This window comes from Neodiprion pinetum, chromosome 2 (genome assembly GCF_021155775.2).
Source record: "Neodiprion pinetum isolate iyNeoPine1 chromosome 2, iyNeoPine1.2, whole genome shotgun sequence".
Lineage (NCBI taxonomy): Eukaryota > Metazoa > Arthropoda > Insecta > Hymenoptera > Diprionidae > Neodiprion > Neodiprion pinetum.
Window position 1 is genome coordinate 42440474 of NC_060233.1, and position 27109 is coordinate 42467582.

Consider the following 27109-nt stretch of genomic DNA (forward strand, 5'->3'; position numbering starts at 1 on the left):
TTGCAAGCCTTCTGGAATTACGTCGATTAAACCCAGTCGCAGCCATCTTTTAATCAAGGCTCGAATAATTCGCCGCTATGATTTTTATGCGAAAATTTACGAATTCCCAAAATCGTAGGAGAAAGTGAAACTAACGTTAAGTTGAAAAAAAATTCATTCGTTAATAATGCCGGCTGTACGATCGGATATTCGATATTCCTGATTGCAGTGTACTTCGGTAACTCTGCACTACCAGAAATGTGCTTGGTTAGCTAAATTAAAACCGAATCGCACACTCAGCAAAGCCGATTCTAGAGTCTCCGATTCAAAGTAGACCGCAGTTGTATTCGTTCGTTGATCGCGCAGAGGTAAAATTCGCAGAATGTTCGTCGCGAATTATTTCTTCGCTATTTCCGGGTTACTCGGTGTCGTTTGTATCGGTGAGTCCGTTTAAATTCATACTTTAGCTAATGATTTTTACATTGCGCATTTTCTTCTCTTCTACTCTTTTCTTTTATTACTGGTTTTGTATCCAATTAATCGACAGCTGGAATTGCTGAATCCGTGACTTCCAAATGCTCCGGTCGACCGCATTACAACGTTTCATTAACCGCCTACTATCCCGACTTCAACAGCGGCTTTGAATCCGATTATCTGGACGCCCGGGGAAAGAAATTGCGACCGTTGCAGGTGAGAACTACGCCAAGAAATTGATTGTTTGAAATCAGCCGCATACTGCGAACGCAGTTGAAGTATGCAGTCTGCAATGAAACGTAAAAAATTGATTCCTCACAATTTCGATCGGAGTAAATGTATAGCGAACAAATCGTGCAATTGATTCCGCGATCTGACCGTATAATGTCATAAAAATTTCCCACCTCGTCGCAAGCTTTCTTTAAATTATTTTAATACTCTTTCTTACGCTTTTGAACAAGACTGTATGCGGGTGGAAAAAATTCGCATCTACTTTTCGTTCTCAATTTTGATTAACGACACGGTGCTAGAGATAACAAAGTATTTTTTCAATCATATAAATCTCTGTAGTTACATCGCTGCTTCTGACCAAGCCGCGCACATTTTGATATTAAGCAAATCACGTTACAGCACGATTACCTAATTGACAATTTGTTTTCGCCGAAGGCGGTCAGCTGCTTTTGTAAATGTTACCGAACTCGGGACTTCACCGAGTCGTATCACATCGCATATTCATCCACAAGCCAGAGTTCTTCAGTGTGATACGTGTGTGTACCGCGTATACATTTGCAATTTGGTTAAGTTATAAACGTACATGCGAACGTAGACCGCGTATCCCATGAGGGGAGATGACTGCTTACGTAAACTGCTGTTTTATATGTATCAGGTTCATTTCCTCGAGCGTTTTATCAAGCCGACCGGATGAGCTCATATCGAACATTTTATATCATGCACCACTGTAGCTTGAAGCGATTTCCGAAAGGTCGAAATATCGCATCGTCACAAGGATAATCATAAGTCACGTGTGTTTTCTCTCTTAAATCCAAAGACACCGATGACAAGCATTTTTTTGGGGAATCAAGCTGCTGGATGCATCGGAAAAATATCAGTGAACCCCGTGAAATTGTTTTAAAAAAACCTGTTTTCTCGTACAGCAAAGGAATCGCTCGATCTTGTCGCACCGATGATTTTTCATGGTTAATTTTTTCTCGCGTTCCAGAGTCCACGAGTTTCATTTTCTTTCTTACTTTCTCGATCCTGTGTTGCAGAACTTCCTTGACGGACGATGCGACTACGTCACCGTCGGAATGGACGAGGATCTAAACCTTGCTTACGGATCAAGCATCTGCGTTCCGGAGATGAACGAACACTTCGGAATTAACATACCGTTTCAGGTGAGAATCTCCTATCTAGTATCGCTTCGCCGGGTGAAAATATGCTTAACTTTTTCAACGTTTTCACAGGTACGAGATTACGGTGCAAATTTGAAAGGCACCGGATTCTCAAGGATGGACATTTGCGTGAGGAGCGAAGAGGACAGCTACGACAAAACCGTGAATGGAATAGTCACCATCTACGTCTAGCTGCGACATTGTTACTTTGAAAATATTTCAGATGATCTGATATACCTGCGTTTGTCCATTCATTTGTAAGATTCATGGAATCGGAGAATATTATATGCGCTATGCTTGTAACGACAGAAACGCTTGATGCGAATTTATTATATGTGTATTAAAATATTCAGGTATAGACTTTAAGCTCCACCTGGAGTCTCTAACGATCAGTGGCGCACACGCGTTTCTTTCTTCACAAACGATGCAGGGTGCTTTTTATTCCGCATTATGACATCGGTTACCGTTAACATTCAAATTACGGTTAACGTGGAGGATTGGACTGCCATCCTGGACATTTCTTTATCACGTTGAAGAGCTTGTTGCCTGGACAGGCAGTTTGTGCAACTTGCTTGTGTGCCAGAAGAACGTAAGTCTTGTTTATCTTGCCCGAGTCAACCCCGCATTTGATCAATTTCTTCGCAGCATTCAACGCGGCCTTTTCTGCGATTGTTCCATCCCCGACCCTCGTAGACGTTGCCATCCTCCCCAATTAGGAAGTTGGGCCCTATGTCACTCCACGAATTGTTATTGATGTGTTCGTCCTGTCAGAATATAACAACAGCGTGAAGAACATGAAACATTTCGTCCGAGGAAAGAGTTCTTCCTCTTGTCGATGTGCGCAGTGATATTGTTTCCTCGTTAATAGAACCACCGTTGGTGGAATTACTCTATTCATAGATGACGGTAGAAAAGTTATCGAAAAAAATATTCTCCGTATATTGTAACGATCGAACCTAACGATTAGTACACGAAAGAGAGATGCATCTGCAGTTCCAACCGACTCGAACAATCGGACGTACATGGTAAGATTCTGACAGTAATATTCTGTCTACCTGAATCTTTCGGACCTTCGCATGGCATAGAGCTTGCTTGTAACAACTTTCAGTTTTTGTATGATGAATAATCACTAATTGTGCAGACGAGACCTTAAGTTTGCTGGGTTTCTTTTTAGCCTGAAGAGCTCCCCATTTCGATCATTCTATTATCGCTGGGCAGGCTGAGGGACCTACGGTAAAAAGTTTTTTTTTCAGATGTGTTCAATTCACAAAACGTCTTAATACAACTCCAGTATTAGTTTTAGAATTCAGTTCCGAGCGTGCGTCGTAAACGAGGGCAATTGGCCAGAGTTTCCAGTGAATAAAGCTGGTCTTATCCTGTCAAGAATCATGTGACGTGGGTAATTCGCACATAATGTTACACATGCAATAATAATAATAATGTTAGTTTCATAACAACTATTGTTATATATAGTATGTTCAATCGTACGGCACGGCAGCCGTGGCTGCGTAATTATTCGAGAGGCACGTAATGTTTCCTGTACGAGACTAGATTGTGTCGGATAAAATCTAGGATTCCCTCGTCAAAACTACACACTAAATTTCGCACTTCTTGCGTAGTTACAACAGCTTTGTTCAGGAACTGTTTGGTGTACGGTTATTATACATATATATGCACGACGGCAAAAGTATTTCCGCCTAATTTGATACCATTCAAAACAAGTCGTGCATTTTTATTTTTACATCAACGTATTCATCGGAGACTGTGCGTAATAACGCGAAATTATCTACTCCGTTTTTTTATCGTATGTATTTTTCATCCTTTTGACTAATTGTAAAAAATTGTGGAAAAATAAATTTCCACATTAATGTACCAAACTCACCAGCGTTTGTGAAATCGCGAGTGCTGTACGATTCATCTTGACGTTTCTCAACCTACCGATGGCTACTGATTGCGGGAGCAACATTTGACGGATGGAAGAACCAGTGAGATTCGACAGTTGAACTTGATAACGACTATGGCTGGTAACACGAGGGAATTACCCTGTACATATATTACGTTTATTACGCGGTAGCAAAACAGTGCACAAATCTCTTCGTTTGCTCAATTTTTTCAATTCGGACTTATGCGTACTCTGCATTCGCGCATTACGATAAATAATATGTAAAAAAAAACATACTCTGCTCACTGATGATTTTATTCGTGTTTACGAGATTTTTTGTCCGCACAAACATTCCGGTATCGGATCGATGGACTTTTTCATCGTCAGCTGTATTATGTCATTGCGGTATTTCAGACGTCTTTACAAAGAAGTCTTTTTGACAAACTGTTTGGCAAAATTGATAGACGTCTTTTCGGGTTGTAGAGCATTTCTTTAAAAATCTTTTAGACCTCAGGCGCGTTTTCAGGGGTGCGTCATTCGAGTTAGTTACAAGTTATTTTGTCTCTTTAACAAATCTGTTGTCAAGTAATTATACAAAAAAAAAAAAACAAAACGGGCCTCACCTGTTACATACAATAACTATCAGAATTTCACAAATTTATTTCAAAGCACATTTTATTTAATTAGCAAAAATCACCAAACAAATTTGTGCATGATTGTAATATACATACATGTGTAATATATTCTACATAAAAATAGAAAATGTATAGAATCTAATACGCAGGTAAAAATATCGGTCTACATTATATTATTTCAACACATTACATGATGTTACCTAATAATTGTTAGTGATTATACAAACTGGCCAATTATATTGTCTGGATCTAATTGTAATAAGCGAAGGCCATCAACGCGTTGAAAAAATCGTTAGAACGATAGTTCAAAGTGTATTCCGAATGTCTAAAAGTGGCGATCATCAATATAGGCGTTTTCAAATCCTTGAAATTTGGCGAAGGGAAAAAATTTTAAGAGCTTAAAACCGGATAAAACGAATCAAAGTACATACAGGCAGATCATATCGGTTCATATGTATTTTCCCGCGCCCATCAATCACGCGTGGAAACAATGAGAAATATCTTTTTCTCCATCGTAATCCGCGACACTAGCTGAATTCGGCCCATGGAAACTAATTGCAAGTGGGAAAGTAATTGCGAGCGCCGCAGCAAATCCAGCGAATAAATTTTCGAAATCTATGATTCTGGTTGGAGTTGTATATTATAATCTAACCGAGATAAGATGCAACGAACGCGTAATCATCTCGGGGTTTCACCATAATTATTGTAATTATGATTAGCGATATGCTGCATGATTCACAATCAACGCAAAGTACAAAATGCAAAGATGGGCAGAGTGCAGCCAAAAAACGGAATAATGTTCACTTATCTATAACGACTCCCGGTTACTCAACTGACTTGATCGTTTCTAACTTCAAGCATATACACATAATTATTCATTTCTCATTTCTGATTAGGTGTACACATTCTATATCAGTCACAAGGCTTGCGCGTATACATACATACATAGAAAAGCTGTTTTTTGTTCTGTTCTTTTTCTAAAAGTAAAAATAATTTTTACATTTTTGTCTCACAAAACTGTGTTAGTTTATTCATTCTTTCGTATATTTTTTTCTACCATTTTTAATCTTTGTACTATTTTGCCGAGGCGTTTTGCCCATATTCATACATATTGTGCAAAACTCCTCTTATTTGGTATATTTAATGCTAAAAGCAAAGTTTATAACTTGTTATAGGTACTACATCACCATTAAGTTTAAAATGTAAAAAACTGTCCAAACAATCCGTTCCAACAAGCGTGCGGTAGGTAATGAATGAATCAATGAATCGATCGTTCAATCTATCAATCGATCGATCGATCAGTCAGTGGGATTCTTCTCAACGGTCGTGTTTTCCGTATCGACGTCGTTCTCCTCGACTTTGTCCCCCGTGCTTGGCTCGGATTCCTTGTACGGCACTCCCAAGGCAATAAGGCCCGTCCATCTCTGCGTCCCGGTGAGGTTCGCGGTCTTCGTACCCGGCTTGAAGACACCCTTTCCCGAAACGCCCCACAAGGGCACGGGATTCGGCTCCCAGTGCGGCATCGTCTTAATATGAGCGTAAAACGTTTCCCCCGGACACTGAGTGTCCCGGCCCTGCCGGTGCCCGATGAGCTTGTAATCTGGCTTGACCTTCCCCAGGGAAATACCGCAGTCGATGAGCGATTGGAAAGCTTCCAGGGATGCGTTGTTAGGCATGCGTGCTGAAAAAGGGAGGAAAATGCGAGGTCAGAAAATCAATGGGATCGAGTCGAGCGCACGATTCGCCGGAAGTGGATAAACACTCACAGGTATAATCGCCGATTATGCAGATCCCGATTCCTTGACCGTTGTACCCTGGGCAATGGGCGCCAACGTGGTCCCACCCTCTGCCCTCGTAGACGTTTCCATCCCCGCCGATCACGAAGTGGTACCCGATGTCGGCCCATGTGTTTACGTCCATGTGAAGGTCTTGGTAGCTCCGGACGATGTTGGCGCAAGTTGTTTCGTCGTAACAGTAATGGGGTATTCCTCCATGGTGCGCCACTACGTAGGATGAGGGTGATACCACCATTGGCAAGTATTCCTCCGTTGGTGAACGGGCTCGCCATTCGCTGCGGCTCACTATTCTTGGACAGTTAGACATCCCGGCTGCTGCAATTTCATTATACATCCTTGCTTACGTATACGAGGGAATTGTATAATGTAGTTACATACTTATAACACGGTTGGTTCTACATGGTAATGGGATTAACGATGACTCGACAAAATTTCAAGTACAACCGATTTACGAATCGAGCATATCGTACATATTTACGTTTACGTGGATCAATCTGGCCTGCAAATGACCACCGAGAAGCGATGATCACGAAAGAGAAGAAAAAAAAATAGAATGGATAAGTCCAATCACCTCTTACAGTGTACATAACACATCGCGGAAGCGAGGATCACGCTAGTTGCGCTATCATATTCTCGATAGTTTGCCGCAATTTAATGTTTTTAACCAACCTCCACGTGGTTCTACGATAATGACATCACTGTCCGTTATTATTATAACTATATAGCTACTCTTAGCATTGAATTTTCATTTTTTACATTTCTTGTTCCATCTCCCGCGTACTGAACTTTGTTTGTGAATATGCAAATATATGCGGTGCACATATGTGAACAAGTTATTAGCGAAAGGTGTTGTGGTGGAGTACTGGTGACCAGGAAATGAGTGGTACTTTTTTATGCTCACTCTAAGGTTACATATTGGGTATATGTATATGAGAGCTGCACCGTGGGAGTTACGAGTTGGATGCGAAAATCTTGCATTGTCAGAATTTCATAAATCTAGTGTACGATAATTACCGCAATTGTTTGTCTTTCGACATTTCGAACCTGATAACCGATACTCAAGTCTTACCACGATAACACGATAACAAATTCAGAGTCTTTCTTTCGTCAGGCTGAATGTAATAATGATGTGGGAATAGGAACGTTGCATTTACACTTCCTTTTGCGGTGCACGTGATTTGATTATCGTGTTGTTTGTGGCATTACGTTGTATCTCGCCTCAATTACGCTGTCCGGGATTTTTACCGGTCAACAATACTCATCGACTCGTTCTAAACTTACACCTGATGCCTGCTAAACGAGTCTGAAACTATTAATCGTGAATTTCATTGACTTGACGCGATTGATTACGATACGAGAAACTTCACAAAATCTCGAAGAAAAACTTCGCACTACAACTTGAAAGTAACACTGTTTACAGTAAACGATCTTCATACCTGCATTGCGTTAATTACAAAAACTTCTGCTCGATTGTCGAAGATAAAAAAGTCGTGCCAAGGCACTGTTCTTAAAAGATGCCGTGAAGTACGCTACTGATATCAAACCGCAATTTTCAAACATGGATAAGGCCTGATAATCAAAGGATTTTTTTTGTGCCAGTATTAATCCTCTAACGATAACCTTTCGCGTGAATCAGGTGAGATCATAAAAACAACGCGATTCAATCAATTATCCTAAATCTGTTGAAAATTCTTATCAATGGAGTAATCGGAATGAATTACTGATAAAGAGGAACGTTTGAATCAGGTTGTTAAGTGCAGCGGGACTTCGTGCTATACTACGCGATTAATGTTTTTGTTTTGCTTTAGAAATATATTTTAATAGCAGTGCATAAAAATAGAATACTGTACCATCCAACTATTGAGACCATGCAGGAACATACTAGAAACTACTGATTGAAATTTTCAGGCATCAGATGACAAGGAAAATAGTTAACGCTGAATAAATTTTCTTCCGTGTACGGCCATGAGATGCGCACGACGAATGCATCTAATTTTCAGGGGAATTCCCAAACGCGTTGAATTTCCTATTTGTGTAACTCTAGCCGGACGAATTGTACCATTATCTATTTCATTTTCCGCGTTCAATATATTTTCGTTCAGCGCAAAGATGGATAATAAAAACAAGTCGGAACCAAATAATCTCACCCTTACTTGGTGTGGTGGAAATTGCTTCTTCGGAAAGTTTGATGGGAGTTCCAATCGCCAGAGAGCCGATTGTACTCAAGACCACAATGATCGATTTGTAATTAGCAAACCGACTCATGGCGAGGGAAAACTGAGAGAAGTGCGCGGACCGAATTATAGATAAAACTGGTGGTCAATGCGCTCACGCAGCCGCTTTTAAACTAAAAACTAAAGGACGCCGGGTATTCCCTCCCAATCTGATCGTAGGTTCTTTCAGATCTTTCCCCCTCCTCCCCCCCCCCTCCGCCCCACCCCACCGCCGCTTAGTTCACGTGCTTCTACCATAAGCGATTAATCTCAATTACGGTATAAGGATGGCTTGCGATCAAAATCGATGTTCTTTGTGCAGTTTAATATTCTTGTACCTCGGAAACTATTCGTAGGGAATGATCCGAGGATTTCGAGCATTGAGTTGTGTATTATTTTCATCTGACGAGATCTGCCTCTGACATACTTTCCGAAGTTCAGAAATAATATACATGCTATGTTTTCATCGCTTTATCTAGAATTTTTATTTTCATTCTCGCTATGTATAAAGAACTCCATGATAACTGCTTCGCGTCTTGATAAATTGAAAATTTTTCTATAATACAAGTTTCGGAATATAAATGCTCCAGCATGGCCCGATATCGAAAAATTAATAGAAAGATGTACAGATGACTTCTGTAGATCATTACGTGGATTAATTGTTTCTCAAATATGTGTTAGGCATAAGAATTTCAATACATCATTTGCTATGTGAATTCAGAAATTTGTACAACATATGTACAAAATATGTTAGAACGTGACATTCTCATCAGCTGTAAAAAAGTCTAAGGCAGAATAATATTGCTGAGCTTTCTTGCACAGATAATTCTAAGTTGTAATTCGTGTAAGACTTGTGCATTTATAAATTCTGATCATTTACTTATAATTGTTCCCGTTTGATTGTAATTTTATTGGATTTATTTCTATTCTCTATGAAAAATTGTTAATGGTATGCTGCTATCCCTGGCAGACGATGACCTACTACTACCACTCCATACATTCAAAATCTAGATACTGTATGTCGGACTGGCGTGGAAACGTCCTTTTACAAGTCGGGCAGTTTCCTACGCCTGCTTATGATGGAAGCGGCAACCAGACACGCAGCTAAGTTGAGGGTGTATTTTATTCAAGGGGCATGTTTCGGTGTCACCATATATCTGACTGGTCAGCATCGTCAGCATGTTGCGTGTCACATGCGCTAGACAAATGGGGCGGCGAAATTGATCGTGTCTCCGGATAGCTAGCATCCTCGTTCGCGTCTGACGATTTCAATTCCTCGGATCAAAATTTAAATCACAGACGCGGTGCAGACGGGAAAAAAAACCTGCAACCATGGACAACGAGAAAAGCACAATGCTTGCAGTATTGCAGCTGTTACGGAAATACAATTTAAAGGTAAGCGTTGACTTAACCTCAAATTGCAAATATGACATGTAAACAAAACTGTACCGTCAGATTAAAATACGCTTCGGCTTTCTCCCCAGGGTACCGAGGAGTTATTTAGAAAGGAAGCAAACTTGACGGATGTTTCAGCTGAGGATAGTCAACAAACTGATTCTGAAGTTAGCAGCGTACTATCAGCTTACAAAAGCGAGGGTGATCCAGCGCTGTATGAGAAAGCCTATACCGAACTTAAGAAATTCGTCGAAGGAGCTCTGGATATTTACAAGGTTTGCGATAAGCGATCAATTCTTTGTGCATTTTTGTCCGACCTTATCTTACATTTACTTTCGCTTTCTGTAGCATGAACTTGGCACAATATTGTATCCGGTATTGGTTCACATGTACCTGGAACTTGTTTACAACAACCATTCAGGAGAAGCAAAACAGCTGCTGGAGAAGTTCAGTGGTAATTTGGAGGAATATTACCAGGAGGATCTGAAGCGATTGTCAAATGTCACAAAACGGGAACAGATTGCTGGTAATGAGCTGACGGATACTTTCAAGTGAGGATCAGAGCTATGGGGTTGATAAGAAAAGTAAGCTGTACAGGTAAATTTGTGACAGAAAATGACGATTACTTTCTTACAGGTCTAACCAGTTTATTATAAGGATGTCCCGAGACACGCTTTCCATACTCAAGCGGCATCTTCAAGAGAAAAAACATAGCATTTTGCTCAATATTATTCAAGAGCATCTTTACTTTGATATGTACGAAGGTGTCGCTCGGAACAAGCAACAGATTGAAGCAACGTCAGGCGCTGTTGTGGGGGAAGCTACGCGGCAAGGTATAATTTGAAAGCAATCAATGGTCTATGTCTTAAATTTGTTCAAATATCTGATCTTCAACTTCAAGGATTCCTTTCAATTCCATAGATAACAAGGCTAAAGTCTATTATGGGCTTTTAAAGGAACCAGATATTCAGTGCGTCCCGCCGGCTGAGGAAGAAGAAGACGATGGCGGTGGGGAGGGAGGAGATAAACCAAAGAAAAAGAAAGCAAAAAAAGATCCACTCTTTTCTAAGAAAACTAAATCAGATCCTAATGCACCTCCGGTCGGAAGAATGCCCCTACCAAATTTGTTAGTTTATTTTTGCACTTTGTTGATTCTAATCGATTTGACTTTGTATCGCTGCTTAAAAAGATTGATCGTATTTAGGAAAGATGCTGATAAACTGGAGAAGGTTAAAGCATTGAGAGAGGCTTCAAAGAGAGTGGTATTGGGGCCAGACAGTCTTCCGTCAATATGCTTCTATACTTTATTGAATTCAGTACACAGGTACGACTTATATTAAATATTTTAAATCATATCGATGATTCAATGACACTTTCGCTCATATAATTGCAGCGTTACTGCTGCAGAAGTCGCAGAAGATTCCAGTTTGCTGGCCATTGGCTTCAGTGATTCCGCAGTAAAAGTATGGAGCCTGGTGCCACAAAAATTAAGACTGATGAAAAGTGGGGATCAATTACAAGACATCGACCGCGAAGCTGGTACTCGCGACTCTTTCTCCTTTCAAAAAAATCTGCCTCTGGCTTTTCTAAGTTAATGTTTCTGCTGTTATCTTTAATCTGAATAATTCTCTTAAGACGATGTACTTGTGAGAATGATGGACGACAGGACAGCTGAATCGTCGAGAACCCTATATGGACACAGCGGACCTATTTATAGTTTGTCGTTTAGCCCAGACAGAAATTTACTACTATCTTCATCAGAGGACACCACAGGTGAGCATGACACAGTGAACATCAAGGTTCAGTTTTTATCAATGTATAAATATTGGTGATAATTGTCTTAAATATTCTACGAAAAAGTATCATCTTTTCTTAGTTTGCTCAACAATTTGCTCAACCTGACATTTCTCTTCTCGGTTCCAGTAAGGCTATGGTCTCTTCATACGTGGACCTGTGTTGTTTGCTACAAGGGTCACCTGTTCCCTGTTTGGTCAGTGAGATTCTCACCACATGGTTACTATTTCGCGACAGGTTCCCACGACAAGACTGCAAGACTCTGGGCAACTGACGCTCATCAGCCTCTCCGAATTTTTTCCGGGCATTACTCAGATGTCGATGTAAGTTGCATTTAATTAATTTTCGTACAATGCGAATTTAACTCCTTGTTGTCCTTTCCATCCTTAGGTCGTACAATTCCATCCAAATTCAAATTACGTTGCTACGGGATCCAGCGACCGGACAGTCAGACTGTGGGACTGTGTTACTGGAGGTCAGGTGCGGTTGATGACCGGCCACAAAGGTCCGATATATTCCCTAGCATTTTCCGCGGAAGGTCGCTTCCTGGCGACTGCGGGTGCCGATAACAGAGTCCTGATTTGGGATTTAGCGCACGGACATTTGGTCGCAGCCTTATCCAGCCATACAGCCACAGTACATTGCTTGTTCTTCAGTAGAGACGGTAATATCTTAGTGTCAGGATCCCTCGATTCGACACTGAAGCTTTGGGACTTTACCAAACTTGCTGAAGAAATGAGCTTGGAGGACGTTAACGTCTCGCATAATCCTGACGTCAAAACATGCGTCGAGACCTACCTCCTACGAACTTTTCCGACAAAAAATTCACCCGTTCTCACCCTCCACTTTTCGCGAAGAAATCTTCTACTAGCAGTCGGTATGTTCGAAGTATCTTAGACCAGTCCGGTTCTTCCAGTGCTCGCGATTGTCAGTGTGAATTTCAGAATGAGTAAGAGTTCATTGAACCTAAGTGTGAGGTTTAAAATTGTTTCATACTAAATGAACAATCCAGATCGAGCTTAATATTCATTTTTTAAGCTGTAACCTCTTACAATTCTATAAAATAGCAATATTTTGATAATTTTGTTAGATGTGTTATACTTCACAAAACTTTTGTATAAAATTTGGATCAGAGGTGTAAAGGATGCGAGAAAGAAGACAATACAACAAATTTAAATGATTAACGTTATTTACTCGTTAATTGCGAAAATGTATAGTATCACTTTACATTATAGTTTCACGAAATAATTACTCACGTAAATTCACAACGATTATTGTTAGATCAGCTTCATCGACCAATCATCTTCTAGCCCCTAAATACTTTAGCTCACTGAATAACACGGTATTATATTTTGTAATACATTACATTAATATATTTATTAAATAAGAATCTACAGTAATGGGATGGATAAAATGAGAATTTTGTTAAAACTGAGTAATGAGCGTATGCTGATCCATGGAAAAAGAAAATTTTTCGCCGATAATACACAGCAGACTAGTACATTAAGAGCAGGAATATAATTTTTCATCGAATCTAACATTACAGGGGAATGCTTGCCTTGCGAGATTAGGTAACTGATTTCAAATTATAACCACGCATTATGGTTCTGTTCATATTTCCACATGAAAAGGCAGACCATTCTCAATAACGGTACGATAAAATTGTGATAGTACTTCTTTCAAAAATTTAGCGAGCTAAATTTAGGCGGTGGGGTTGCGGAATTTCTCGCCAGCATATTTCGCAGCAGCTCCAAGCTCCTCTTCAATACGAAGAATCTGGTTGTACTTTGCAAGACGCTCCGAGCGGCATGGGGCTCCGGTTTTAATCTGGCCGGTAGAAAGACCAACTACTAGATCAGCAATGAAGGTGTCCTCAGTTTCTCCCGATCGATGAGACACCATGGTTCCCCATCCGTTGCTCTTCGCTAGCTTGTGAGCATTGATAGATTCGGTAACACTACCAATTTGGTTGACCTTCAGCAGCAAACAGTTGCAGGCTTTGGAGTCGACAGCCTTCTGGATGCTAAGAAAAAAAATTTGATTAGTGAATAAGCAAAAAAAAAAAAAAACTCGTCACGAATTTTATTGAAATAAACACAAAGTTTATGTTGAGAAGCCGAAGATATATTTGAGATAACTCACCGGATGGGATTAGTCACTGTGAGATCGTCTCCAACGATCTGAATAGGTGTTGCAGCAGTGATAGAGGTCCAAGATGCCCAATCATCTTGGTCAAACGGATCCTCAATTGAGACAATTGGGAACTCTTTAACGAAGTCAAGGTACAGATTTTGCAGAGCCTGTGGCTCTAGGAATTTGCTAGGATCTGAGGCTGGGTTCTTGAAGTCCAAATCATACTTTCCATCTTTGAAGAATTCAGATGCGGCGACATCCATGCCAATCTTGATCTTGCCTTCGTATCCGGCAGTCTGAAGGAATTTAGAGCGTTTGATTTCAGGTGAGGTGAAATTGGACTTGCATTATTTAATAATTACAACTTACACTCGTGTAATATTAAGTAATACTCTTATTACCTTGATAGCATCGATGATAAGATTTAGAGCTTCCTTGTTGTCCAGAATGTTGGGCGCAAATCCACCCTCATCACCAACGGCGGTAGCATCAAGTCCAAACTTCTTCTTGATGCCTGCCTTGAGGTAATGATAAACTTCACTGCCCATTTTCATCGCCTCAGTGAAGTTTGCCGCACCTACAGGCAGAATCATGAACTCTTGCATAGCGAGTTTGTTGCCAGCATGAGACCCTCCGTTGATAACATTGAAGGCAGGTACTGGAAGAATAATCTCAGGATTTCCTGCCAACTCTGCGATATACCTGTTAACACAAGGATCAATGATAAAAAGTGTTATGGTTCCACAGAGACCACTTACAATTAGATTGAATGATGTGCTGGAAATATCTTCCCATCTTACTTGTAAAGGGGAATTCCCTTCTTAACAGCGCCAGCCTTGCAAACAGCAAGGGAAACACCAAGGATTGCGTTAGCTCCAAGTGTCGATTTATTTGGGGTTCCGTCAATCTTGAGTAGTAGGTTGTCAATATCCACTTGCTGAGTGACTTCTAGGTTAGCCTTAGGATAGAGAAATATTTGAGGTAAGACAATGATTTCTTCGTTTCTTATCATCATGCCTATAAAGTTACGATGAGCAATGTATGCAACAGAAATGATAAAATTGAAAAGTTTTTATTCATTACTGAAATTACTCAAATCTTTGTGTAATACCTCATAGAATGACATTGATCATTCAGGGCAAGCAACGTCATTTATTTAATTTAACTGGAATAGTGAAATGTATATTGCAGAGTACTAAATTTGGATGAAGCATCATAAGCATTGAGAAAGATGATTTGTTACATAAATTTTGCAACTATTATCTACCTTGATAAGTTGAGGAGCGATGATCTTGTTAATGTTATCAACAGCCTTGAAGACAGATTTTCCATGGTACTTGGACTTGTCGTTGTCACGAAGTTCTAAAGCTTCATGAACTCCGGTCGAGGCACCAGACGGCACTGCAGCGCGAAACAATCCATTTTCAGTAACCAAATCAACCTGTGGAAAGAACAAGAGTTTATTATTTCACCACTCCCTGGTCCACAGTTATAAAAATAATGATAAATAATAGCGCATTTCATACCTCAACAGTTGGGTTTCCACGTGAGTCGTAGATCTGACGGGCCTTGATGCTTTGGATAGGCATATTGTTTGCCTTGGAGCAGGAGCTGTATTTGGAACTGATAAAGCGGGAAAATTGATTATTAAATGGTTAGCAGATTTTGACTGAGAAACAGTTCAGTTTGATATTGAGTTTTTAATTCACTTGAGACAAGTTACATCACAACAGAATATGGCAATAATTAATCACGGCCGTTCTAAATTGTGTTACACCATACTTAATTAGTTCCGTTTAATGACCTACAATTCTTAAATTTATTAGGCTAGATTCATCGAACTTCAAGCTCTGCACTGGTAAACGCCCAGAATAACTACTGCTTGACATTTAATAGTGTCAATTAATTTGACCTTAGCAAGGTCGCACAGCGACATTGAATTGCAAGGTGCACCCGGAAGTGAAAAAATGATACTAACACGAAATAGAACGAAAAAAGAAGAAAAGCTGATCAAGTTGACACTAGAGTCGTAAGTGATTTGAAAAGGAGTGAAAATTGAAAACTGCGATGACCTCCAGCTGACGGTGAAATTTCGGCTGATCGAGGAGGCGCGGAGTCCGGCTTGCACGAACCACATTCGTGTAACTTAAAAGGAGAGTAGAACGTGATATTACATAAAATCTACCGGCAGTAGACCCGATTTATAGCATCGCAGTATATTTTCGATTAGATAAAAGAAATGAAAAGGCACCTTGATTGAGAATAATCACATAACTAGGGTTTTTCTCGAAAAAATTTCAACTTACCTGAGAACGGAATGGAGCGGAAGGCACGGCTAACTAGCTGTGCTTGAATCAGACTGATCCGTGATCGAGCTACCAGTGTGACCTACCCGTGACCTCTATTCTTACGCCGTGGTTTCAGACACCGTGGAGAACGAGTCTAGGTATTATACTTATCGATTGCGAGTTTGCTAACTTAGGCTCGATTTTCACGGGCGTCAAACTGACCCGGCGGACGCTCATGAAAATGGGCACCAACGCAACGGCAACATGCCGCGAGTTTGAACTACGTCGTTTAGTCAGTGGTTCTCAGTTGCGTTTTGATCCTAAGAATTGACAAATATAATCGTTAAGTGGAAGTGTGAACAAACGGAGAAAATGGAGAAGCCAAAAGAAAATCGAATAAAACGTTAGCATTTTTTTCAGGTAAGAAAACAATTTAATTTAATCGCATTATTTCCCAATCGTGCAGTCGTGCGTGATTAAGATGCCTTTTCATATATATGTTTATGACCGTACACTCCATACCGAAAATATTGTGGTGTGTCAAGTGCCGGTCTTCTGAACAGTAAACGATGATCAAAAATTTATCAATACCTGATTCATTTGAATGCATTCTATTGCATTGACATTCTTGAATAACGAGAATAAATTAGATTGTTTTCTTATATCTTGGGTTCTCAAACATCTAATCATAGAGTTTATCGACAAGCTCTATGGAATATGCTGCGAACATCGTATGAAGAGTTACGACCGCAAAACGTAAGATTTCGTTCTTAATTTCTATGCTGTTGGTCCTACGTTATTTTTGATGCATTTTTGCATTCCTACGGTTCCGATTAGTAAAAATAGAGCCCTAAAAAAAGATTCCAAGACGAAAAAGATCCGAATTCTGAAAACCGCGAAAAAGTAAGACTAACCCCTTTGGATTTTTTCAGTCGAGATATGGCTGATTTTAGAAAGTAGTTGAATTTATTCTTCAATACACTATATCGTCCTGAATTTGGAAGAGGAATCGATTGCACGTAGTCCAAGTAAGCTGCGAGAAACGGATGATGAGTGACAACAGAAAAATGAGGACATTTCTGAGTGTTTTTATTCTGTTGGTCCAACGCTATTCTGGCTGTCGTCTTTCCATATCTAAGGGTCTAATTAGTCTAAACAGAGTCGTAAAAATTGTTCCGGACGAGAAGAATTTCTGGGTTACACAGTCGCAAAGTAACGTAAAGCCGACTTTTTTCAACATCAGATGAAGGATTACGACCAAAAAAATGAAATTTGCACAGAATTTTTGAAAGCTGGAGCAGAAAAATCACAAAATTAAAGCTACCAAGTTTCAGCTATGTATTCAATATGCTTTAAGTCTACTACAAGTGTTTCAGCGTCAGTGTGTAGTAATTTAATAAGTTACCAAATAGTATAAAAGTGACGGATCAGAAGTAATGCAAAAGTACGTTTAAACATTACGTAAGCAATATAAATATTGTGTGTGGAAATTGATGTGCAGTATACATTGACTAAAGCAGAGTACAAAACATACTATGTCGAATAGTTATTATCATAATTTTAACAGATAGTTTGAGTTTCGGCCTGCGTACAGGTGCGACACGCCTCTGCAGAACACGATATATGATGTACGATATCGTACAGTCTATTTTATACAACCTGTATTAAAGTAAATAAAAAACCAATTTTCCTCGTTTCTTTATTTCGTATCTTTAACATTTGTTGCCTAAAAAAAAAGTAAGCCCCTTTGGATTTTTGGTGGGAATTTCGACCACTTTGAGAAATGCTGGAAACAGTTCTTTAATGCTTTCCGACGTGATTTTGCAAGAGGAATCGATTGGCCGCAGTCCCAATACGCTACAAGCAAGAATTATTCATTTCGAAATGGGATTCTATTCGACACGCGCTCGATGTATTCCATAACATTAATATTCATAATTATTCCAACAACTTTTCATTTGCTCTCTCGATCTTCAATTTTCGTAGGCATAGAATCGAAACGCTGTTTTAGCTAGTCACGAGTGAAGTATCTACGTTGGGTGGAGCAGCAGAATTGTTTTTCGGAAATTGTTTGTATAGAAACAAATTCAGAGTAACTGTGATACATTACGGATGCGCTACTTTTGATCGCGATAAAATGGATGCTCCGTATATGAGACATTATTTAAGGCAGTGTCCTGATTTCTCTCGCAAAGTTACGTCGGAATAGTGCGTGAAAGAATTTATTCCAGCACTTTTCAAAATCGCGAAAATTTTCGCCAAAAATGCAAAGGGGTTAACCTTACTTTTTCTTCATTTTCTGAGGCGAAAATTTTTGGTCTCGGATTCGATTTAAATGACCCTCACCTGACTGATTGGACCCTGAGGAACTCAGAAAACGCAGCGAAAAGAGGGTGAGATCAACAGGAGAGAAATGGCGAGCGAAAAAGCACCTGCTGAAAAATGTGGAAAACTCAGCGTCTCGTTTTTTGGCTGTAACTTTTGATGCGTTGATCGCAGCGTATCGGGACTGCGCCCAATCGGTTTCTCTCGCAAAATTACGTCAGAATAGTGCTACAATTAATTTATTCCAGCATTTTTCAGAATCGCGAAAACTTTCGCAAAAAATGCAAAGGGGTTAGCCTTACTTTTTCTTCATTTTTGGAGCCGAAAATTTTTGGTCTTAGATTCGATTCAAATGACCCTTACCTGACCGATTGGACCCTCAGGAACTCAGAAAACGCAGCGAAAAGAGCGTAGGACCAACAGGAGAGAAATGGCGAGCGAAAAAGCACCTGCTGAAAAATGTGGAAAACTCAGCTTCTCGTTTTTTGGCTGTAACTTTCGATGCGTTGATCGCAGCGTATTAGGACTGCGCCCAATCAGTTTCTCCCGCAAAATTACGTCGGAATAGTGCATGAAAGAATTTATTCCAGCACTTTTCAAAATCGCGAAAATTTTCGCCAAAAATGCAAAGGGGTTAACCTTACTTTTTCTTCATTTTCTGAGGCGAAAATTTTTGGTCTCGGATTCGATTTAAATGACCCTCATCTGACTGATTGGACCCTGAGGAACTCAGAGAACGCAGCGAAAAGAGGGTGAGATCAACAGGGGAGAAATGGCGAGCGAAAAAGCACCTGCTGAAAAATGTGGAAAACTCAGCGTCTCGTTTTTTGGCTGTAACTTTTGATGCGTTGATCGCAGCGTATTGGGACTGCGCCCAATCGGTTTCTCTCGCAAAATTACGTCGGAATAGTGCTACAATTAATTTATTCCAGCATTTTTCAGAATCGCGAAAACTTTCGCAAAAAATGCAAAGGGGTTAGCCTTACTTTTTCTTCATTTTTGGAGCCGAAAATTTTTGGTCTTAGATTCGATTCAAATGACCCTTACCTGACTAATTGGACCCTCAGGAACTCAGAAAACGCAGCGAAAAGAGCGTAAGACCAACAGGAGAGAAATGGCGAGCGAAAAAGCACCTGCTGAAAAATGTGGAAAACTCAGCGTCTCGTTTTTTGGCTGTAACTTTTGATGCGTTGATCGCAGCGTATTGGGACTGCGCCCAATCGGTTTCTCTTGCAAAATTACGTCGGAATAGTGCATGAAAGAATTTATTCCAGCACTTTTCAAAATCGCGAAAATTTTCGCCAAAAATGCAAAGGGGTTAGCCTTACTTTTTCTTCATTTTTGGAGCCGAAAATTTTTGGTCTCAGATTCGATTCAAATGACCCCTACCCGACTAACTGGACCTTGAGGAACTCAGAAAACGCAGCAAACAGAGGGTGAGATCAACAGGAGAGAAATGGCGAGCGAAAAAGCACCTGCCGAAAAATGTGGAAAACTCAGCTTCTCGTTTTTTGGCTGTAACTTTTGATGCGTTGATCGCAGCGTATTGGGACTTCACCCAATCAGTTTCTCTCGCAAAATTACGTCAGAATAGTGCATGAAAGAATTCATTCCAGCACTTTTCAAAATCGCGAAAATTTTGGCCAAAAATGCACAGGGGTTAGCCTTACTTTTTCTTCATTCTCTGAGGCGAAAATTTTTGGTCTCGGATTCGATTCTAATGACCCTTACCTGACCGATTGGACCCTCAGGAACTCAGAAAACGCAGCGAAAAGAGCGTAAGACCAACAGGAGAGAAATGGCGAGCGAAAAAGCACCTGCCGAAAAATGTGGAAAACTCAGCTTCTCGTTTTTTGGCTGTAACTTTCGATGCGTTGATCGCAGCGTATTGGGACTGCGCCCAATCAGTTTCTCCCGCAAAATTACGTCGGAATAGTGCATGAAAGAATTCATTCCAGCACTTTTCAAAATCGCGGAAATTTTCGCCAAAAATGCACAGGGGTTAGCCTTACTTTTTCTTCATTTTCTGAGGCGAAAATTTTTGGTCTCGGATTCGATTAAAATGACCCTTACCTGACTGATCGGACCCTCAGGAACTCAGGAAACGCAGCGAAAAGAGCGTAGGACCAACAGGAGAGAAATGGCGAGCGTAAAAGCACCTGCTGAAAAATGTGGAAAACTCAGCTTCTCGTTTTTTTGCTCCAACTTTTGATGCGTTGATCGCAGCGTATTGAGACTGCGCCCAATCAGTTTCTCCCGCAAAATTACGTCGGAATAGTGCATGAAAGAATTTATTCCAGCACTTTTCAAAATCGCGAAAATTTTCGCCAAAAATGCACAGGGGTTAGCCTGACTTTTTCTTCATTTTCTGAGGCGAAAATTTTTGGTCTCAGATTCGATTCAAATGACCCTTACCTGGCCGATTGGACCCTTAGGAACTCAGAAAACGCAGCGAAAAGAGCGTAGGACCAACAGGAGAGAAATGGCGAGCGAAAAGGCACCTGCTGAAAAATGTGGAAAACTCAGCTTCTCGTTTTTTGGCTGTAACTTTAGATGCGTTGATCGCAGCGTATTGGGACTGCACCCAATCAGTTTCTCTCCCAAAATTACGTCAGAATAGTGCATGAAAGAATTTATTCCAGCACTTTTCAAAATCGCGAAAATTTTCGCCAAAAATGCAAAGGGGTTAACCTTACTTTTTCTTCATTTTCTGAGGCGAAAATTTTTGGTCTCGGATTCGATTCAAATGACCTTCACCTGACTGATTGGACCCTGAGGAACTCAGAGAACGCAGCGAAAAGAGGGTGAGATCAACAGGGGAGAAATGGCGAGCGAAAAAGCACCTGCTGAAAAATGTGGAAAACTCAGCGTCTCGTTTTTTGGCTGTAACTTTTGATGCGTTGATCGCAGCGTATTGGGACTGCGCTCAATCAGTTTCTCTTGCAAAATTACGTCGGAATAGTGCATGAAAGAATTTATTCCAGCACTTTTCAAAATCGCGAAAATTTTCGCCAAAAATGCAAAGGGGTTAGCCTTACTTTTTCTTCATTTTTGGAGCCGAAAATTTTTGGTCTCAGATTCGATTCAAATGACCCCTACCCGACTAACTGGACCTTGAGGAACTCAGAAAACGCAGCGAACAGAGGGTGAGATCAACAGGAGAGAAATGGCGAGCGAAAAAGCACCTGCTGAAAAATGTGGAAAACTCAGCTTCTCGTTTTTTGGCTGTAACTTTTGATGCGTTGATCGCAGCGTATTGGGACTGCGCTCAATCAGTTTCTCTTGCAAAATTACGTCGGAATAGTGCATGAAAGAATTTATTCCAGCACTTTCCAAAATCGCGAAAATTTTCGCAAAAAATGCAAAGGGGTTAACCTTACTTTTTCTTCATTTTTGGAGCCGAAAATTTTTGGTCTTAGATTCGATTCAAATGACCCTTAGCTGACTGATTGGACCCTCAGGAACTCAGAAAACGCAGCGAAAAGAGCGTAGGACCAACAGGAGAGAAATGGCGAGCGTAAAAGCACCTGCTGAAAAATGTGGAAAACTCAGCTTCTCGTTTTTTTGCTCTTACTTTTGATGCGTTGATCGCAGCGTATTGAGACTGCGCCCAATCAGTTTCTCCCGCAAAATTACGTCGGAATAGTGCGTGAAAGAATTTATTCTAGCACTTTTCAAAATCGCGAAAATTTTCGCCAAAATTGCAAAGGGGTTAGCCTTACCATTGGATGAAGAATATAAAGACAGCTACCCTCATGGGCTTTGATGTGACATCCTAAAATTGCTCAGTGAGATGTTCCAACGGTAGAGTCGAGAACTTATTACAGAACATCAGAGAATTACCGAATTCGACATGACGCTGGCTGCATTCACGTTCTGAGTAACACAGTCTTAGCAATGGTAAGCCCAAGCCAGTACTTAGCCTGAGTGTACTTACCGACTTGTCGGCGATACAAGAAATTATTAATGAGAATAAATATCTTTCAAAGTTCGTAGCAAAACAGTGATTCAATCAAAGTATCGGTACCCGAGAGAATAATGTATACATAGATCATGAATAAAAATAGATCAGATGTAATAATGATGCAGAGACCAACAAGTATAAATGTATATGCGGTCCATGTACGACATTGATATATATGATTTATTTATGATTAATACGTGATGCATACTACAAATTTTATAATTTTCTAGGAAACATACGATATTATAAACTAGAATCGGCTATAATATTACAATAAAAGAATTGTTCGTTTCGATATGGGATTCAATTCGACATGCAGTTTATATATGTAGGAGTAAAGAATATTCTCTATGTTAAGTTTATATTTTAAAGTAAAGATAAGGTTGTGTTTATTTCTAAGTGTCGTAAATTTAAGGATTATGTTGTGACAAAGGCTATCCAACATGCTGTTGCCAGATGAGGAAACGTGGCTAGTTGGTGAGTCTCGGTCACTAAAGTATTGTATAATTGAGATGGATACGAGTCGTATCGAGTCTCGAGAGCGAGAGAGAGCCAGGTATGAAGTATGGAGTACAAAGTATAAGTAAGGGTATGAGGGTGGGGGTGAGAAAAGGCCAAGAGGCCCTGCATGTACCTAATAGCTAAAAAAGTCAGTCTAAGACCATCAGGACTACTGTAAAGATGTACTTGTCACTTTGTCATAATAAAGAAATACTTCTATAAAATTCAAACCTGCCGTCACACTGCAAATCTTTCCTTAGTAAAATTAATAGCATCAAACCTATTATTATCATTATACTACATATATTCAATAACATTAATATTCAGAATTAGGAGTAGGAATAGGAGTGGGATCAGGAGTAGGAGTAGGAATCGAAGTAGAATCAGGAGTTGGAGTAAGATCGTAGTAGAAGTAGCAGTAAGATTGAAGTAGAAGTAGGAGTATAGGAGGCGGGTAGGGGCGGGAAGGGTAGGGTGGGGTAGGGTAGGGTAGGGTAGGGTAGGGTAGGGTAGGGTAGGGTAGGGTAGGTTAGGGTACGGTAAGGTAGGGTAGGGTAGGGTACTCCCACTCCCGCTCCCACTTCCTCTCTTGATCCTACACCTAGTCCTACTTCTACTCCTGTTCCTACTCCTGATCCTTATTCTACTTTAATTCTGATCCTCCTCCTTCTCGTCCACCTCTATCGGCCGCAACCACCCCCAACCACCTCCAATGACCACTGCAAACCAACTCGGGTTATACCTCGAATACTAATAAATATTTCAAGTATGAGAACTTATCAAAAATATTGTGTAAGGATCAATATAATTTTTTTATCGTCACATTTTACCGAGAAGTGTATGAGAAAATTATGAAAAATTATTCGAATTTCATTAGCGCATTGATAGTGACTAAATTCGGGCTTGCGCGAAAAATGAATTGAAATAATTCACTGTAAACATGACAAGTTTGAAAAATTTCAGATGAAATATAATCACAATTGCCATTAAATATTATCAAAATGTTCTACTCACCGTGCACAAATCTTCGTCATCTTTGTCCATCTCGTTCTCCTCGTCTTCCTCGTCGTCCTCCCCCTTGTTCACCTCCGACCCTCTTCAACCACCGCTAACCACCTCCAACGACCACCGCTATCCACCACGGGTTATACCTCAAATACCAATAAATATTTTCAGCATTAGGACACATCAAAAATATTGTGTAAGGATTGATATAATTTTTTTCTTTACACATTTTATCAAGAAGATTATGAGAAAATCATAAAAAATTATAGAAATTATATTAGCGTATTGATAGCTACCGAATTTGGGCTTTCGCGAAAAACGAATCGAAATACTTTATTGTGAACGTGACAAGTTTAACCAGAATTACGGAAATATAGTCCTGAAGGTCAAAAGTCACCAGGTCAAGGACCTGGACAGCCAGAACTACGGAGCACTTTTCCTGGATGTCAAGATCCATCAGGTGGAGGACCTGGACAGCCAGAACTACGGAAAATTAGTCCTGAAGGTCAAAAGTCACCAGGTCAAGGACCTGGACGGCCAGAACCACGGAGCGTTTGTCTTGGAAGTCGAGTTTCACCGGGTAGTGGACCTTGAGCGCAGAAAATACTCAGCGCTTGTCCTGGAAGTCGAATTTCAAGTGGTAGCGTACCTGGAGCGCAGGAACCACGGAGCGCTTGTCCTGGAAATCGAGTTTCACCAGGCAGTGGACCTGGAGCGCAGGAACCACGGAGCGCTTGTCCTGGAACTCGAGTTGCACCAGCAAGTGGACCCGGAGCGCAGGATCCAGGAGGTGGAGAACCCGGAACTCGAAATCTGCGGAGCGCGATTCTCATACGTCCTCTCTACTGCGCGGTTGTTTCCCGACTGAGGAATTCGGCTAGCTGATTTTCGTCTATATAGATCGATGACGTCAAGAGAAAAAAAATTTTGGGTGGCGTCACTTTCTGAACATCCGAACATCCAAACTTTGTTTTTGACCTTTAATACGATGTATGATGTACGATGTGTGGTGTATGATGACAGGATATGATGTATAGTGATTTTAGTTTGTTACATTTCAGACAAGAAATACGCACGTTATCTTTCCTGCCGATTCCAGACTCGAGCGGCTAGGCCCTTCGATCGTCAGCCGTTGACTAAAGATATATTCTTCAGTCGACAGGTCAGCTTATAACGCTGCCGTTCTGCGACAGTTGGATGATAAAAATTTTTGCTGGCACCTTTCAAATGTGTGTTAAAATACACTCGAAGTCTTAAGAAGCTTCGTTCTTTCTCTCTCTATCAAAAAAAAAAAAAGGGTGCGTGTACCTATTTACGCACGTGAGAAGTTATACTTCTTTGGCATCATTAAATAATAAATATTCAACATTGATAATTTAATAATATTTAGTATTAATTATATTAAATAATGATATTTTAATTTATATCAATAAATAATATATACGGATAACTAACCTCAATTATATTGGAGCACTTGAAAAAGTATTTTAGCACAATTTTTTCACTAATATTCACAAATATTAAATAATATTAATCCAAATATTCAATTTAAATCACTACTGAATATATTTTATTGCCACATATATAATTCGCACTTGTATGAAAATAAAACACGTGTTGTGACTGTAAAAACTAAAACCATGTGGATAAATATTATAAATAAATATGAAAACAGTGATCAGAGGCGACAAGCGTACCAGCATTAGCTTTTTTTCGAGACTTAATGAATTCGATTGAGTGGGCAACTTCATCCTGTTAATTTTGTGTTACAGTGATGCGCGCGCATCTTGAAATTTCACTCTCATCAGTTTTTCATAACGCGCCTAAAGAAGTATAACTTCAAAAAGAAAAAATCGCCGACAATCACCTTTTTAGGTCTTTATATTAGGACACTGTGTTAAATACTGTCTCATGCACGGAGCATCCTTTTCATCTGGATCAAAATTTGCGCGTCCGGGATGTATTACAGTTACTCTGAATTTTTTTTCCATACGAACACTTTTCGCAAAATAATTCTGCTTCTCTACCCAACGTAGATACTTCATTTGCGACGAGCTAAAACAGCGTTCCGATTTTATGCCTACGAAAATTTGAGCTCGAGAGAGCAAATGAAAAGCTGTTGGAATACTCATGAATATTAATGTTATAGAATACATGGCGGAGCAGGGGGACGAAGAGAGCGAAGCTGGTCGGAGGTGGTCGGAGATGGTTGGAGGTGTTTGGAAATGGTAGGAGGTCGCAGGGGTGGTAGGAGGTGTTCGGAGCTGGTAGGAGGTGTTAGGGGGCGGTCGGAGGTGTTTGGCAATGGTAGGTGCTGGTAGGAGGTGGTTGGAGGTGATAGGAGGTGACAGGGAGTGGTAGGAGGTGGACGGAGATGGTAGAAGGTGTTTGATGGTGGTTGGAAGTGATCGGCGTTGGTCGAGGAGAACGATGACGACGAGGACGACGAGGGCGGCGGGAGAAGGAGGAGGAGGACGACGGTGGTCGGAAGTGGGAGGAGGTGGTTGACGGTGGTTCGAGGTGCTCGGAGGTTGTGCGGTGGTTGGCGGTGGATGCGGTGGTCGTTGGAGGCGGTTGGCGATGGACGCGGTTATGCGTCTCCTCACGGGGATGATCGAGCTGATCGACATTTCTAAGTCACAGTCGACAAGTAGTCTCACGTACTCACACTGTACCGACTCAATCTCAAGCTTGCATACGGACACTACTTTGGTTGCTACGTAAGTCGGTGCGAGCCATTAGGTAGAGTCGATAGAGCAGAACCCTTCTACGCTTTTAGGCCCACCTGGGCCCACTTGCCCGCTGAAAACTGGTCACAAAAATTTACCTAGTGGTATCCGTCTTTATATTCTTCAGTCAACGGTATCATAGACATTGATCTACGTAGTGGACGGAAAGTAACGTTCTGTAGAACCCGGTTACGCAGTGACGCTTTGTCGATTACATCTTTATCGCCGTTAACTGAAGGTTATACCTATAATATCTTCAGTCAATATTACCGCTTGTCGAAATATCCAAATAAACACTTGCATTTACGCCTGACGCTGTGGATCACGGCAATTCGATAAGCATCGAAACGTGTCATATCCTCCAATAGAATGTAATATATCTATAAGACGTTGATTGTCATTTCTGCCATATACTATGTTTAATTCTGCGCATATTGATTTTAAAGACGAAATGTGGTTGAGTCTTACATGATCGTAGCGACAGACTAAACCTCAGAACTATTTATCTACGCGCATACTTATAACGTGCGGGAGCCGTTTTCGACTCAATGTACTCCCAAAAAATCGAATAAAAAATAAAAATAAACCATTATACGATCAACAGC

General features: G+C 40.5%; 5 protein-coding genes and 1 long non-coding RNA gene across 9 annotated transcripts; 2 read left to right on the forward strand and 4 right to left on the reverse strand.

Moving 5' to 3' along the window:
* The first annotated feature begins 271 nt into the window (after nt 1–271).
* Nucleotides 272–2208, forward strand: LOC124212703 (uncharacterized). Its single transcript, XM_046613056.2, has 4 exons — nt 272–419; nt 527–669; nt 1722–1847; nt 1917–2208. Exons 1-4 carry the CDS (start codon nt 362–364, stop codon nt 2034–2036), a joined length of 447 nt encoding a protein of 148 aa, XP_046469012.1. The 5' UTR covers nt 272–361; the 3' UTR covers nt 2037–2208.
* Nucleotides 2209–2352: 144 nt separating this feature from the next.
* LOC124212706 (peptidoglycan-recognition protein SC1a-like) lies at nt 2353–3762 on the reverse strand. The gene is made up of 3 exons (XM_069133197.1): nt 3727–3762; nt 2900–3019; nt 2353–2608 (listed from the first exon to the last, which is right to left on the reverse strand). The coding sequence occupies exons 1-3, from the start codon at nt 3760–3762 to the stop codon at nt 2459–2461; spliced, it is 306 nt and encodes a 101-aa protein (XP_068989298.1). The 3' UTR covers nt 2353–2458.
* Nucleotides 3763–4414: 652 nt separating this feature from the next.
* Nucleotides 4415–8497, reverse strand: LOC124212326 (peptidoglycan-recognition protein SC2-like). 3 transcript variants are annotated; one of them, XM_069133644.1, is made up of 3 exons: nt 8311–8497; nt 6128–6472; nt 4415–6042 (listed from the first exon to the last, which is right to left on the reverse strand). In XM_069133644.1, the coding sequence occupies exons 1-3, from the start codon at nt 8420–8422 to the stop codon at nt 5660–5662; spliced, it is 840 nt and encodes a 279-aa protein (XP_068989745.1). In that variant the 5' UTR covers nt 8423–8497; the 3' UTR covers nt 4415–5659. The 3 variants fall into 3 exon arrangements, with proteins under 3 accessions (XP_068989745.1, XP_046468173.2, XP_068989746.1); XM_046612217.2 differs by having other exon boundaries at nt 8305–8497; XM_069133645.1 differs by lacking the exon at nt 8311–8497 and adding an exon at nt 7594–7672.
* Nucleotides 8498–9338: 841 nt separating this feature from the next.
* Nucleotides 9339–13230, forward strand: Taf5 (TATA-box binding protein associated factor 5). Its single transcript, XM_046613048.2, has 10 exons — nt 9339–9765; nt 9855–10040; nt 10114–10316; nt 10402–10598; nt 10687–10891; nt 10970–11089; nt 11159–11304; nt 11401–11538; nt 11689–11882; nt 11950–13230. The coding sequence occupies exons 1-10, from the start codon at nt 9703–9705 to the stop codon at nt 12454–12456; spliced, it is 1959 nt and encodes a 652-aa protein (XP_046469004.1). The 5' UTR covers nt 9339–9702; the 3' UTR covers nt 12457–13230.
* On the reverse strand, nt 12731–16158 carry Eno (alpha-enolase). 2 transcript variants are annotated; one of them, XM_046613051.2, is made up of 7 exons: nt 15999–16158; nt 15219–15315; nt 14960–15133; nt 14493–14650; nt 14094–14394; nt 13702–13988; nt 12731–13582 (listed from the first exon to the last, which is right to left on the reverse strand). In XM_046613051.2, exons 2-7 carry the CDS (start codon nt 15279–15281, stop codon nt 13261–13263), a joined length of 1305 nt encoding a protein of 434 aa, XP_046469007.1. In that variant the 5' UTR covers nt 15282–15315; nt 15999–16158; the 3' UTR covers nt 12731–13260. The 2 variants fall into 2 exon arrangements, with proteins under 2 accessions (XP_046469007.1, XP_068989744.1); XM_069133643.1 differs by lacking the exon at nt 15999–16158 and adding an exon at nt 15765–15883.
* A 7105-nt stretch (nt 16159–23263) lies between these two features.
* Nucleotides 23264–25013, reverse strand: LOC124211183 (uncharacterized). Its single transcript, XR_006881416.2, has 3 exons — nt 24143–25013; nt 23785–23921; nt 23264–23520 (listed from the first exon to the last, which is right to left on the reverse strand). It is a non-coding gene; the product is annotated as an uncharacterized lncRNA (long non-coding RNA).
* Nucleotides 25014–27109: the final 2096 nt, after the last annotated feature.